Source organism: Mchenga conophoros, linkage group LG13 (genome assembly GCF_057382185.1).
Source record: "Mchenga conophoros isolate Kocher_MC1m ecotype Shallow Benthic linkage group LG13, M_conophoros_male_GT1.1, whole genome shotgun sequence".
NCBI classification, from domain to species: domain Eukaryota; kingdom Metazoa; phylum Chordata; class Actinopteri; order Cichliformes; family Cichlidae; genus Mchenga; species Mchenga conophoros.
Genome location: NC_140538.1, coordinates 8,767,429 through 8,783,088, shown reverse-complemented (window position 1 = coordinate 8,783,088; position 15,660 = coordinate 8,767,429). Strand labels below are relative to the sequence as shown.

At 39.1% G+C, this 15,660-nt stretch overlaps 1 protein-coding gene across 1 annotated transcript in view; it reads left to right on the top strand.

Moving 5' to 3' along the window:
* The window catches only part of ppp3r1a (protein phosphatase 3, regulatory subunit B, alpha a), a 30,861-nt gene that overhangs the window by 2,858 nt on the left and 12,343 nt on the right, over nucleotides 1-15,660 (top strand). The window contains exon 2 of the mRNA XM_085296267.1: nucleotides 11,462-11,501. Within this exon, the coding sequence (XP_085152393.1) occupies nucleotides 11,462-11,501 (40 nt within the window). The remainder of the gene's footprint in view (nucleotides 1-11,461; nucleotides 11,502-15,660) is intronic.

Genomic DNA, 15,660 nt, shown 5'->3' with positions numbered 1-15,660 from the left:
CAGAGCGGTGTATAAGCCAATGAAGTCATTCCTGCTCTCATTTTGTCTGCAATTTTCATGTTGTCATGTTGAGACTCTGCATTTATACACATCATTGTAAACAGCAGTCGCTGTTTATAGATTGCATTTGCATGCAGAAGCTTTGGTTTGAATATGACCGTGTTGCACATGTTTAGTTTAATTAAGCATGCATTTATAATAATCCTGACTGTATGACCGCAACAGTGTTTAAAAAAAAAAAAAAAAGAAGATTGTAAACACCTGGTGTATATCATGCCCATGGATATTTGTAAAATGTTTATTCAGCAAAATTTTTTATTTTGTGTTTTTTATTTGTAGTGCTGCGGTCTAGGTAACAAACCACAAAAACAACATTGTGCGTATGTAGACATCTCATTCACTGGTTTTGCTGCTCGTTCTTCTTCTCATTGAAAACACAAGAGGTGTGATTGCGGTGGTTTGAGTCCCTTGCTTGCAAGTACATAAAAGGAACTGTTGTCCAGTCTGTTGGTAGAGTTATTGCTGTTTCTTTTTTTATTGTAAAGAAATAAATGAAATTTCCTGATCTGACACTTCACCAGCCCGGGCCTAGGAACATGTTTGCATTATTGCAAAGAGGATATTTGGAAACTGGGTTATTAGAAGTGAGTGTTACTCATACAATTGCTAAACAACTCTAAGGGGCCTACATCATCCCTGACTTTAATTCTGCATAAATTAGCGCAGAAAATTTGCATCTGTAAATAGAAAGGAATTCATAAATCACACACAAAAACCAGCTATTAAGAGCAGCATCTCATTACTTGGGGGCAGCAGTAACTGGGGGGTTCTTTACTTTGTCAGAGGAAACATTTTTTCCTGTGTATGCTTACCTTGTTAGATTTGCCCTGCAGCAATCTCAACTATCAGACCGTGGATTGTCAGGACATGCACGTCCTGCAGGCACTGTGGCAACCTATGGCTTGTCAGATGTATTCTTCTCAGCCGCAAGGAGAGGTTGGGGGCAGGGACGCGCAGTTGCTTAAGCATGTAGTGGAATGATCTGATGCTAAGGGGACCATATGCTGCCTAGCAATCAAGCGCCACCCACATAAGGATTGAGCTGTAGCTAATGTAAAAGAGATAAAAGCCACAGTGAACCACCAACAGAAGTGATGATCAACACTACGTGATCCACACAGCACTTCCAACCAGCCCACTCAATCTGGATTTATTCTCCTCACTGGCCATTGCATCTCTGCAGAATCCATGGCTTGCACTGGAGCCAGCAGTCACCAGCATAAGCTAAACTAGTCAGTTTCTTCAATAAACACCTATTTGTTTGGAAATCTATGTGCACAGTGAAAAGAAAAGTTTATTATCATTCAGAACTTACCTCTATAACCATTGGTAGGAACTTGATGCTCAGTGGATTTGTGGTACTAGAAACAGTTCAATAGAGCTTAAAGGTCAGATTTTTTTTTTTGTTGACTTACAGAGGGTGGTCAGTATGATAACTTTACTCTTGGCAAGAATCTATAGCTGATTGATGGCTTTGGGGATGATTTTTAAATCACATTTACCTCATCAGCATTCAAGGCATCAAAAGTACTACATTTAATTAACCTCTAAAAGCATATTTTGCACACTGTCAGTGGTAATAATGGAACCAACAGTATGGGGCTTCATTAACTAATAGCTACTGTCTTCAGCATTTTATCTGCCCTGAAACAATTTACCTGCAGTGGTCCATAGGTTTAGCGCATTAATGTAATCTCCTGTTGCTGGCTGAAATGATGATTTTGGTTGCCTAACCCCAATACCTACTCTTCACGAATGTGATGGAGAAAAATGATTGAAATCCTTAATAAACTGCTGCAATATATAAAAAAGGAACATCATTTGCTTTTAGGTCTTGTAACTTACTTGCATTGATACTCCTGCTGAGGCTACCGTTGAGGCTAGAGTTGCCTCCTGAATGAATCCTCACAGAAGTAGTATTTGTTAGTTTAAACTAAAATGCTACGTTTTTAATATTTTGAAATTATTCATTCAGTAGCAATTCTAAGAATATATGAATCATACTTCAGTGTAGCCAGAAATAACCTTGCATCTCATTTAATACTACATGCTTTCTTCTGTGAAACTCCAGGCAGGTCAGACGGTAAATGAAAAATATATGTAGCCACCTGTCACCCATCAACTGTATGCACTATGGCTTTGAACCCAAGAGTGTGGCATTTTGTCTGTACATGGGGCGTGATGAGCAAATGAAAAAAACTGATAACTCTCACGATTATATGGTAGCAACTTTTCCGTTATCTGGTAGGTATTATACTTTTGCGTGATGTGATGTTCTTCACTAATTGCAGAGCTAGCCTTAATCATGCCATGCTTTGTCATCTATTTGACACCTTGATTTACAAAAATAAATATAAATAAGAAAGAAAGATGTTTTTCAGTATTTGGCAAATACAGTGTAGTTTTATCTCCACTGTGTTAATTCATAAGAAGATTTAGGCATTGTTAGTTTACATAGAATTATGAGGCTTTCAAAACCCTCAGAAGACAGGCCCAAACCAAGGATAGAAATGGCTGAGAGGATTAGCCCTGCTGGAGTTCCTTCAGGCTGCTGAGATTGTGGTAATTATTTTCATATTTGCACTTGACTCCTAAATCTTGTACAGATCCTCACCACATTTGCAGACAGCCACACGCATCCATGGAGAAACACACACACACATTCTCATAAAAGCAAGGATAGATGCAAACACGGCAACCAAGACAATATTGCAAAACACGATTACAAAGGTGAGAGATGATGGAGATGAGCAGAAGAATAATTGAGTGCCTCTTCAAACAGACAAATGGATTCAAACTAGCAATGGTTTATTTTAATTCTGGTCTATGTAACTGAGCCTCTTTTTTGTTTCTTTGTTTTTTGGGTGTTTTTCTTTTCTTCTTAAGAGATCATTCTCAGTCAGTTGGTTATTAGCCTGGATTTTGCCTGCTGTACAAAGTTAGGCTAAAAAAATAAGGGTTAGAAGTCTATTTAAAAAGCAGTCTGAAAGCACAGCTCAGCTCAGCTCTGCTCTCTGCTGTGAGACTTGGTAATGTTTATCACAAAGCTCGGCTATATGGTAAGCTTCATACTTACAGACACATTTGTGCGGAGGAGGGGAGTCTTGTGATCCCTGAACTAACCAAATAAGCAGAGCAGAAAGAAAATGCGCAACAAATAAACTGACAGCTCTGCACACACACAACACACTTTTTCCACCTCAAGATTAATGGATCAGTAACTTAAATTGTGTGGAAACGTAATTCAGACACACCAAACCATACACACACAGATGCCTTTACATGGAATGCTGTTTTAATTGATTCCCTGTGTCCACATCCACACAGTGCACATAGCAGTTCTTTGCTTTTGAGCGTTCTGGTTTTGTGAACAGTAATTTTGCTTCTCACAAGTTCCCATAGATCTTAAAGACAACATCAGTTGCATATTTTTATCTAGCCAACATCCCCACTCCTAACGTACTGAGACCTTTAAGCTCCATAACAAAGAGAAGGTGTTAGAGAACAGTCGCGGGTGGGGACCATTGTAACGTTGCATGAACTGGACCTCTATTGTTTTTCTTGTAGGGCGGCAATCATGGTATACTACTTCTTACACTGAAACTTTGTTAGTTAATTCAATTCAATTTTATTTATATAGCGCCAAATCACAACAAAAGTCGCCTCAAGGCGCTTCATAGATACAGAGAAAAACTCAACAATCATATGACCCCCTATGAGCAAGCACTTTGGCGACAGTGGGAAGGAAAAACTCCCTTTTAACAGGAAGAAACCTCCGGCAGAACCAGGCTCAGGGAGGGGCGGCCATCTGCTCCGACCGGTTGGGGTGAGAGAAGGAAGACAGGATAAAAGACATGCTGTGGAAGAGAGACAGAGGTTAATAACAGATATGATTCAATGCAGAGAGGTCTATTAATACATAGTTAATCACCCATGTCTGCATACGCTTTAGTGGCTATGTCTTGGTGACATAACTTCTTACTCATTGGTGTTGCTAAACTTAACCTTTACCCTAACCATAACCGCAGGTGTGTTAATTTAAAGAAAAAAAGGGGTTTCCTTTAAGTACTGGGCAAACGGATTGCCTCATACACATGTAGCCTGCAAGCTAACGATAATTAAAGGGAAATAAATGGGCACTAGGTAGAGTGTCAGTCCAGATTTCATCCTTAGCCACGAAGGTCTAATACATAAATACTCAAAGCAGAGAATTAAAGCCAAATCAGGGATCTTTAATACTTGAAAGCATTCATTTTCAGGGCAGCCTTTGTGTTGACTTGAAATGTGATAATAGCTGCTGTGATTTCAGACTCACATTGGTGGCCATTGGTGTATTCAGTAGGATTTTCAGATTTTTTTTTCTTGCATTTGGAGTTACTTTAACGAGCAATAACTGATTATTAATGCATACTATTGACTGTCTTTCGCTTGTACTGTTTCAGTGTTATGCATTATGAATGTATAACTAAGAGTGATAATGTTTTCATCTAAATTAAAAACAACCTAGGCAAGAAGTATCGATTGGTCCAGTTTGTCTCTTAGTCTAACGTTTGTGGTGTTATGCACAATATCTCATGCACCACCGTTAGGATTCAGCGAGTGATGTGTGCCTCTGCTTTGTTCCTGCATTTTCTACGCTATGCTAATTTGCCTAGAGCACACACTGCAGTGTTGATTAATTTTTAGGATTTATGCAAGTCATCGCTTCATTCCAGCATGTTCTACATTGGGCTCGCTGCACTCAGGGCACCTCAGTGCAAGTGTGTACGTGAGTGTTACAACTCTGATTTAATAACAGTAGAAAAATGTGAAAGTTTTTCGTATCAATGATATCATTTTGTTTTATTGTTATTTATGTAAAACGAGGAACTGATTTCTTGTCAGAAGTATTATTTTTCAATCATTTGAGCAGGGAAGTGAATGACTAGTGTCACAGCCTCATGCTGCTGCTGTCCTTTTGACAGAAGGTTTGAAATCCCAACCCTCACAAAGGCTTATTGCAGATGGTTCTATGTGGAAATCTGCATACAGTTTTAGTTTTGTGACTGTCTTATTGTGGCCCACCCTCACCTTCTGTTTTCAAGGCTCAATTTCATAGATTTTTGGGGGGCAGCATCGGTCCATTTTTTGCTTTTAAATTTCTTGGCTGGCTTTTATTGCACTTTAAGTTACAAATTGTCATCAGCTCCATTAACATTATCTTCACCTGTTTCTCCTCTGCTCTGTGCACACACACAAAAAATTCATCCTTTATTTAGCAATGAAAAAAAAAATATTTTTAGATCTTATATCTATAGAGGGAGGGCGGCCAATAGTAAATAAAACATTGGAACCTCTGCTGTACTGTTCACCTGTTTATGACTTCATATGACTAAGTTTTCTGCCTTTTAGAGTAAATTAGAAATGCAGTTTCTCGCTCACTATGCACCTTCTTATTGTTTCAATTTGTTATGAGAATATATTCTCACATCTTGCCAAAGCCTGAAAAAAGTCCTCCAAGTCTTTAGGCCCATGTATTGAATTCGTCACTCACTGATGTTATTACTGGGCCCTGTGGGTCTGTAATTGGCCAGATTCTTGTGCCGGTCATTTCTTTGCGACTCAACCGGCCGTGATGCCAAGCTCTTCATTATACAGAATGTGTTTTGTGCGCTGAGGCCTAATTGATTCTGAATGAATCATGCATTATAAATGAGCCAACACTAGTCTTTCTCTTGTGCCTGTGTTCTGGTCTGTGTATGTAAGATGCTTTTTCATTTCACGTATCACCCTCCCCTTTTCTGATTTTTTTTTTTTTATATTCATCCATCTGGTATCCATCATGAGTATTTATGGCTGAACAAGAGCTGCCAAAGTGGTTTATTACAGAAGACATGACAAGAGTTACTCCTGACCCCAGGAGGTAGGCCTTAGTAAGTAAACCTGTAATCCTCAAAACCAAATCTTCTTTGCAGTAAGTCTATTTACCTCCAGAGACCCTATAGCTAACACTGAACTGAGAGTGGCTGTTAGGGATGTAGTTAGAAGTATGCTCCTCAAACATTTGCACACCATTTTGTTGAGGTAGTTATTACAAAGTCTGCTTTTTTCATTATTTGTTTTGTTTTAGAGAGGCTTCCTAAATGTCAAAAATGACATAAAAATGTTATCTGTTAATCCGTTTTGGTCCATTTGGCTCTAAAAGATTTACAAGATTTAAAAGCCATGAACAAAAAAGTGACCTGTTCTGTTTAACCTGGATCATCTTTAGTTTTGTCATAGCTGTTTGTTAAGTCTCATGGCAGGTAGAGGAAGCACTGAGAACCTGTCCTTGAACTCGAAGACATTTGCTCAAGGCCTTCAGTTTCAAATGCTGTTGAAATTTTTAAGCAAGTCATCACATTTCTGTAAAGCTATGCTATTCTGTAGCTGAGTGAGCGCTATATAGGGGAGCAAACAAAAGGACTTTTCCCTACAGGATCAATAAAGTATCACATTGTCACTATTACAGAGCCACACAGGCAATGGGACACCCAACCTCAGTAATGGTGGAGTCATGCGCTACGCATTGGAATTCAATCCCTTAAACTGGCAGCCCCTAGCCATTGCCAACTTGTTCCAGAGAGAAAAACCATGTCAACCTCTAATCATAACTGACTCCACTCTGATAGGGTGTCAAATGCTAAGGCGTTCTCCTGGCTAATCCTGTGTCACCTCTTTCTCCTCACTGCTCTTAAAATACCTCAACTTCTGTGAGGTAAGTCTGCTGTTACACAGCAGCACAACAACAACCTGGTGTATGACATAACTGGCTCTAGTTTGTGTGTTGTTGTTTTTTTCCTCTCTAATCAATATGAATAATGTGAGTAAATTATGAGTAGTGCTAATAATATGAGTACTACTTTAATATTTGTCCTGGCAACCAATTGTGAGATCTAATATACATTCATGCTTCAGCATAGTTAAAGCTCTGTTTTGCTGTCAGATGTAAAAATAATGCTTATGTATCCTCAAGATCAAAAACGGTAGGATTCTTTTCGGCAGTTCATTTACATTACATTTACCAGTGTCAGTGTCTTGTGCTGAATCACTGACAGTTACCACACAGTGCGCCGTAGTTAGATTTCTGTCTGAGATTATTGGAAAACATCCTTGCGTCATTGAAACAGGCGATGATAACATCACAAGATCAAGGCAACTGCAGTTTTTAGAGCCAGGTGCCACAGTTCTCTACTGACTGCAAGGTCCCGAGGCACGATAGATGTTGCCCAGTTCCTGCCTGATGGTAAGATAGTAAATGGACTTTTTTTAAAAAGAAAAATTCACCCAATCACACATACATTCATACAACTGCTTTTTTTTCTGTACCTAAGATCAAATTCAGACATTACAATTTTCTGAAATAGGAATTAAAAAGAATCTACTGTATTTTATTTTAATCTTTTTTAATCAAATTTATTTTAATCTAATATGTTGAATATGAAATGGTTCTAATGGTCACCTTATACAGCGTTGATACACTAGTTGTGGGTTAATACTACCACCTTAGTGCCCATACAGGCCAGCCTCCCCACACTCACAGTGTTGTCTTTTTATTGTTAAGTCATAATATAGCCTAGTTCTGTTCATCTTTTAACACTTAGAAATTTCCGCCCTCTGTGCTGTGGCAGTACTTTTGTCCTGGCTATCAGAAATGGCATTGAATATTGAATTGTTTCAGATATTATTAGATTTTTTTTATGTAGTGATCTAGTTTGCATTTGAATAGACTACCCATAATAAAAATTCATAATTTCAACTGTTTGAGACTGCATTTGCATTTATATTGTTGGCAATCTTATTAAGTTGGGATCAGATCTCACAGGAAAGAAGTGTTTCTTTGACTTCCTGTAGAAACAAAAAGCTGATGGAAACAGTCCGACTTTACTGCAGCTCTTTGTCTCCACCCCCTGTTGGTGCCACCTGCTCTCATCCACTTTACAGGCGAGGTGGGGTCTGCCTGGAAAGTGTCCCTACTGCTCTTTTTTTGTCAGACTTTAGTGGAAAGGACATGGACCACCACTCACTGAATTATTTTTATTTATTTTTTTACTGCTATTCATGGAATTTGAAAGATTCTGACTGAGTGGTACCATCAGAAAAGAAAGATCACATAGCGTTGTAGGTCGAGTTTGGCCTTCTTTGATGGAACTGTAGGACATTTGTGGCAACGTGGGCCGTGTAGCTGTCAGCTGCATGTTCCCAACTGATTAACCTTACCTCTCTGCTTCAGAGACTCCTCATTTGTTCTCTCTGCCAGAAATCATATTTGGGCTGAGTCGACACTTCACTGTTGGATAAGATGGGATGCGCATGTGGCTGCAGCCAATGCCACACACTGCCATGCAGAAGAGCCAGGGACTGCGGGATTTTCTGGATGGCATTGTTCTTTTGAATATTTAATGCAGTGCGTGATTCATGACTTTGTTTTTGTTTTTTGTTTTTTAATAATTTTTTGGGGCTTCAGTTAAACATTACAAATTCAGTGCTAAGTCGTGTTTTTGCTATAATGTAGAATAGTAAAGATTGCAATTTGTGTACAAAAAACTTTACATGGCCTTTGGTGTACTGTTTGAAATGCCTTTCTTTGCATTATCTGGTAAGCAAAATCTTAAACAACAGTTAAAGATCACGGGTATCACGAGAGTGTGTCTCAACTTGTTAACGCAGGCTTTCTTGGCCAAATCTATTTTCATTATTCTCTGGTAATAAATGTTCATTTTTTTTTCTTTTCAGCTGTAATGCAAAACATGTAGAAGATATTTATTCATTTTCTGTATCATCCATAAGTTCCTTTGGTACAGTGACACACAAAGTTTGCATTGAAGACATTTGTATATAGCGATGTGATCTTAGGTAGCTTTATTGCACCCCTTCATTTGGTTTTATATATTTGAACCACATTTGAAGAAGTTCAAATATATAAAGCCTGTTCCCTCTGCTGAGGATCTGTCTCACTAAAATAATTGTGCTGCTAATGACCAGGTGAAGCGGAGCTCTTCTTTGTGACACTGAAAACACTGAAAACTCTGACTTTAGGCTCTAAACTATTTCACCCCCTTCATATGAACCCCCATAACACTTCTGTGTGACAATGGACGCCCCTCAGTCTTAGTGCTTTTGGATCTATCATCGGCATTTGACATGGTTGACCATAATATCTTATTAGCGAGACTTGAGCACACTGTAGGCATCAAGGGCGCTGCCCTGGATTGGTTTAAATCCTATCTCTCCAATCGGCTCTCTACGGTACATCTGGCTACATCCTCTTCCTCGGCTGTACCTGTTTGCTGTGGTGTCCCCCAGGGATCTGTGCTGGGCCCTACCCTTTTCTCATTATACTTGCTTCCTTTAAGTGCCATCTTTGAGAAATACCATATTGCTTATCACTATTATGCAGATGATATCCAGCTCTATTTTGAGCTAAACGACGATCTTGCTCTGTCTCTGAATAGCCTCCGAGAATGCATGTCTGAGGCCAAGAAGTGGTTGTTGTCGAATTCTCTTATCCTTAATGAGAAGAAAACCGAGATTATGATTTTTGGTAGTAATGCCCTTCGTGCCAAACTCCGGGATGCCTTTGGTTTTCTTAGTTGTTCTCTCTCTGATACTGTCAGGAATCTGGGTGTCTTATTTGACAGCTACTTTTCACTTGACAAACAAGTGTCTGCTGTTGTCAGATCTAGTTTTTACCAGCTTCGTCTTATCTCTAAGGCTAGGCGCTATATCCCGCATAAAGATCTCGAAAAGCTCATCCACGCCTTTGTAACGTCGAGGCTAGACTATTGTAATTCACTTTATTGTGGTCTCCACTCTTCCCTTTTACAGAGATTACAGACAGTTCAGAATGCTGCAGCTCGCATTCTAACCAAAACCAGCAAGTTTGCCCACATTACTCCTGTCCTTGCCGATCTGCACTGGTTGCCTGTCAAATATCGTATTCAATTTAAAATTTTGTTGTTTACTTTTAAAATTACTAACAACACTGCACCCAGCTACCTTAAGGACCTTTTAAACCCTTATGCTCCTGCTAGGGCTTTAAGGTCATCGTCACAGTTACTGCTGGCTCAGCCCAGATCTCGACTTAAGACTAGAGGTGATCGATCGTTTGCTCTTGTTGCACCTGTGCTGTGGAACAATCTCCCGATTGGCATCCGGGCATCTGATTCTATTCATTCTTTTAAATCACAGCTTAAAACATATCTTTTTAAACTTGCCTTCTCCACCTTTTAATTGCTGGTTTGTTTGTTTGTTTGTTTGGTTGCTGTGACCTATTGACCTCTTGTATTAATTCCCTCCTATCTTTCTATTGGTGTCTTTTATTATGGTGGTACAGCTTTTATCTTGCTATTACCCATGTGCTGTAGTCATTCTTATTGGTAGCTTTTATCTATGAACATAACTCGTTATTTTTTATTTTTTTATCCGTTATCAATGTTTGAACCTTTTATTGTTTTATGTAAAGCACTTTGGTATGCCCAAGGCTTTTAAATGTGCTCTATAAATAAAGATTGTTGTTGTTGTTGTTGATTCTGGGTCTAATAGCACTGACTATAATTTACTAAATTAACTTCATGTTTTAAACAGCTGAGGAATGTTATGTTTATGGACTAATGTACAACGAGAAGGGATTTTGCCAGTGCCGTGGCCTCCTGCTGCTCTTCAAAAAAAGACTGTAAGCTTAAGCAAATTTTGAGTTGACTTCACTTTTCAAATATAGAGGCTACAGGACATCGTTTACAGTGTCTATGGTTACAATCCATTACTTTGAATTTAACAATAAAGCCATTCATTTTCAGTCTTGATTCTGGATCTTGGCAAGATGAGCTGGCAAGATCGGTTACGCTTCCATCTCTTTTTTTCTTTTTCTTTTTTCTGGAATTCCTGGAATTCTTTGTGTTAGATTAAATACACAAATCAAATATAAACGCATAATAATGTCCTGTTGGCCGCACTATTACTGTCACTGATAAAATGTGGTATGAAAATGAATCCTGTACCTAACAAAAATCACGTGGCCTTATTGTGTGTTGTCTTTCCTCGTAGGTGACATTGTTTGTTTGATCAACAAGGAAGCAGTCTGTTTTGTAGAAAAGTATTTGTACATGTCTGTGCTGCGCTAACTTTTAATTAGTACACATATGCTGAAGAGTTTTCATACTCTTATTAATAAATAAAAAAAGAAGAAGTTCAGAATTAGACTGTGCAGATTGACTGGATCCTATTGGCCATCTCAGAAACTGCTGCAGTCTGGGGTCTTTAAATACATTTAACTGATATGAGTGAACTTGTTACTGTTATTGCACATAATTTAAAATATTTGTGCTTTTGTGATATTTTATTACAACCTAAACTGAACGTTCTGCCTTTCTTCTTTCTTTAGGGAAATGAAGCCAGTTACCCCCTGGAGATGTGCTCACACTGTAAGTAGCTTAAATCTTTGCTTGATCTAATTGTACAAAACTTAGTTTACTAAAAAAACGTAAAAAGAAAATACTTATTTTGATACGTTTTCTGGGCTTTTTGACATGACTAGTAAATAACCAATATTTTGATGACTCTCCAGTAAGGAGACAGTGTTCATTTGGTGTAAAGGGTAAAAATCAGTACTACAAATTGGGTTTAACATCCAGTTTACAGAATTTGAATGTCCTCTGATAAAATTCATTGAATGTCTGGTGTTTCTGCTGATCTGACTTCCTCTGGGTTCCTTTGGGTTAAAAATCTTTATAATTAAAAATCTCTTACAGTATTATTTTAACTACATCATATCTTAGCTGCTTTTTATGATTTATCATGCATAAGTGCTGAAATGGTGAAGACATTGTCTTGAAATCAGTCTCTTATGCTCTTTTTACATCTACAAGATGTCTGCCTGGTAGACAGACATATTCAGGTTTATGAGCTCAAGAGGAGGAGGAGAGCTGAAGATATGACTCACATTTCTTCTTTGCTGGCCTCCTTCACCTTCCCTACCTGATGATGCACATCCACACAAGCTCATACTGCTTTGTGTTGTTGAAAAGTCCTCAGAGATGCAGATTTCTCACCAGCTCTCTTTGGTGCAAACTGCACATTTTTACACCTGCTAAAAGGGTGCGCTGCTGGATGTGTTTAACGAGTGCTGAGACTGTGACAGGTCCCTCGTAGTTTAGGGGTACTGCTGTTTAGATTGACCTTCAGACAAGAACAATCATTTTTGCATCAGGATTACCGAGGCTGTTGTGAGTTTTGGTGTCACAGTGTAAAAAAAGTCTTGTATGAGGCAGAATTGGATTAAAATAAACTTCTTCTCCACAACTATTATTGTATGTTATAATCTTGATCAAACCAGGTGAAGCAGAGATGGGATGGAGAGATATAGGAAGGGCAGGAATTTTAGTAGTAGTAGTTTTTCTGCAGGTTTTTTCATATTCAAGGAACATGCACAGGGATTTTATTAATTTGCAAGTATTGCAGCTGGGGATGACTTTGCAAAAACAGACGATTTGCTTGCTTTATGTTTAAGTTGCAAATTATGAGTTAATTTGTTTTAAAGTTAATTTGCTATTTTATTATAATTATATTTGCATAGCATGCTTACCATGACAAACATACGCATAAAAATATTCAAAATGACATTTTGAATATTTTTTATATTTTTAATGCCACAGTGCGTGTGGACTGTGGCTTTTCCATACTTAGACTGTCCTACTGTAACATTGTGGGGAACGGGACCTTGGCCTGCCAGGCCTTCCAGCCATTCCTTCCCCAGGATTATACCACCATAATGAGGGAGATGAATTTTGGCTGATGCATGACCCTGTAATGAACCCATAAAGGAACTCTGTATTCAGTCCAGGATATTAACAGCTTCCCTGTCCTTGTCTTTGTCTCTCTTTAGCTACATTTTTCCTGGTCACCACTGTCTAATTGTCTTTCACCTTCTCTTTAAATGTTATCAATCCTATTTGCTGTTTGTTTTTAAATGCGTTACTTAGGCATCAAATACAAACACTGACAAGAAATGCCAAATTGAGAATGCAATACCCGGATGTGTTTCTCCTATTGCTCCGATGGCTCCATTTGTGTCATGGTTACACAGACATGAGCCAAAATTAAACTTGGGTGACCTCCCACATTTAAGGCCTGTTCTAGATCTGACCATATGCATACATCAGTGATATAGCAATGATTGAGTACAGCTAGCTAGCTACTGCTTGTTTCAGCCAAAAACATTTTAGGTGGGACGTGTATATAAGTGCTTCCTAGATCACCAAAATCTGTGTGACCAACTGTCAGTTCAAAGTAATTAGTAATGACAAAACTGTTTTATATGTGTACAGATACACATAATATGCAGACATGTGGGAATTTAGGAAAGAGAATGATGATTTCCTCCTATATATTAGGCATTGTTTTTTTTTATTATTATTATTATTATTATTATGTTAGAATATATTTGCTTCTGTTATTATTGTAAAATTTGCTATCCAACTTATTTCTTAGTTCAGGATCCTTCTATTTTTCCTTTTTATTTGTTATTTTATTTTTTCCTCTCTCGGTCCTTCACTCGCTGTCTTCTCTCTGTCTCACCCTGCACTGACAGAGCAGCTGTTCAGCTCATCAAGTGCTTGGACAGGCAGGCACTTGACTGGCTGCTAAGAAATTAGCTCTGGCCCTCTGGTCAGAGAAATTCATCCTGCTGCACCTTTACTGCCCCACCGTGAGACTGATGCCCGCTCACTCGCACCTGCCATCAGACACTTTCTAACTCTGTTTGTGTGGAACATCAACATGAATTTTTCTCCATGTGTCGCACTGATAAGATGGATTGTGAAATCGGGTCACGTTCCATGCACAATCCCACTCGCCCCTCCCTGGCCACATTGATCAAAACTCGCCCTGCAACATGAGAAGCAGGGCTAGTCGAACAAAAATGCACCTCTTGTATTTGAAGGCTTGTGTTAACTGAGTTTTTTGTTGAAATGCCACATGAAGAAAGTACAGCAACATTAATAGGGACTCTGGCTGACCTAAAGGGCTCGAGTCAAGTGAACAGTAGATGTCAGTAATTATGGGAATAATTGTGCCATCTAGCATGTGGCTTTGACTTGCTGCTAATCATTTAGCCTACTTTGCAGACATTACTGAGATATTTGTGTGTTGCATTTCAGCCTGACATGATTTTTGTCTCTATTTTCTGTGCTGGAGGATGAATTTCTGAAAGGCCTGTAGCCTCTTTTCAATGCAGTGTCTCACCACTGCTGGCTTAAGCGAGCTTAGATCAGGCAGAATTTAATGGCCTACTTGTAACAGTGTGCAGTGTGTAATTAGACAAACCACACGGACACACACCTCCTCACACATCCTTTTGCAGTACACTCTGCTAAAGTATATGCACGCGCCCACTCTGTTCCGCCACTCTGTTCACCCCACACACACACACACACATAACCATGAAACCCCCCTCAACGCTTCATGCTCTCAGAGAAACGCAGCAGCGAGTTTGAAACCATTGCAGGTCTGTCTGCAGCCGCCAAAAATAAATGGCGGGCGACTTGCTGGAGTTCCTTGTTGCTAGGGGTTTCCCTGAGGGTGGGAGCCTGAGCCTCTGTCGGTGGGGGGTAGTGGGGTGAGTTGGGGGTTTTCTCATGACAGAACGGCTATAAATAAACACCATCAATGCTTTGCCCTGTCCTCGTCCTCAGTTTGGTTCATGCAGGCAAGCTGTACATTGTTGGTGCAGCCAGATAAATCAGCCTAATGCACAGAGTGCTGCAGCTCTCAGCTGTATAGCCTTCTCACACCTGCTGTCTAAATGAGATAAGACTAACGCAGTGTGAGAGAAACACTGTATTTTTTTTTGTGTGTGCTTTTTTTTTTTTATTTAGTGCAAAAATTGGACTAAATTTTTAAAATTTTGACAGATGACCCAGAAGTCTTGCCTACTGCCTACTCCATCACACTGCTTTAAACTGCCTGCTGTGCTCAAATTTTAGTCTAAACGCAACCTGAGTTGAATTACATTTAGCTGACCACATGGGTGTTGACATAGGAGTGAGTAACTGTGCATATCTGCTAACTTTCTCAGAGCCAACATTTTGCATGTAAATCAAAGGTTTAGCACATATGTAATAAATGGTTGCTATTTATGTAATAAATGCAGTGTTATGTATCTAATTAGAGAAACTGAAACAATGTCAGTGAGAGCTCCCTAACTGGGAATTCTGCGGTATTAAAATACAGTACACGTGTGCACAGAGATTGAGAGGGAGGTAAACAAATGTGAAGAGTAACAGTTGGCAGCACTTCTGCAACATAGAGGGAGCTAATACATTTTCAAACAGGGAGGAAAATCCTGTGTTTGAATTTTGACAGTCTGTCCTAAGAAACAGCTTGTGACATCCTGCATGTGGCTTTAACTTCAACCTTACAACTGATCACATCACCCACCAAAATGCTGCCAGGCTGTATACGTCATGCAACACCGCTCAATCAAAAATGACAGAGAGGGTTTTTCATCCATATGGCCCCTCCCTGTTTAAAAGGCAGGATAGCAGATATGAAATATGGTCTTGATCAAGAGAATTTGTTACTGCG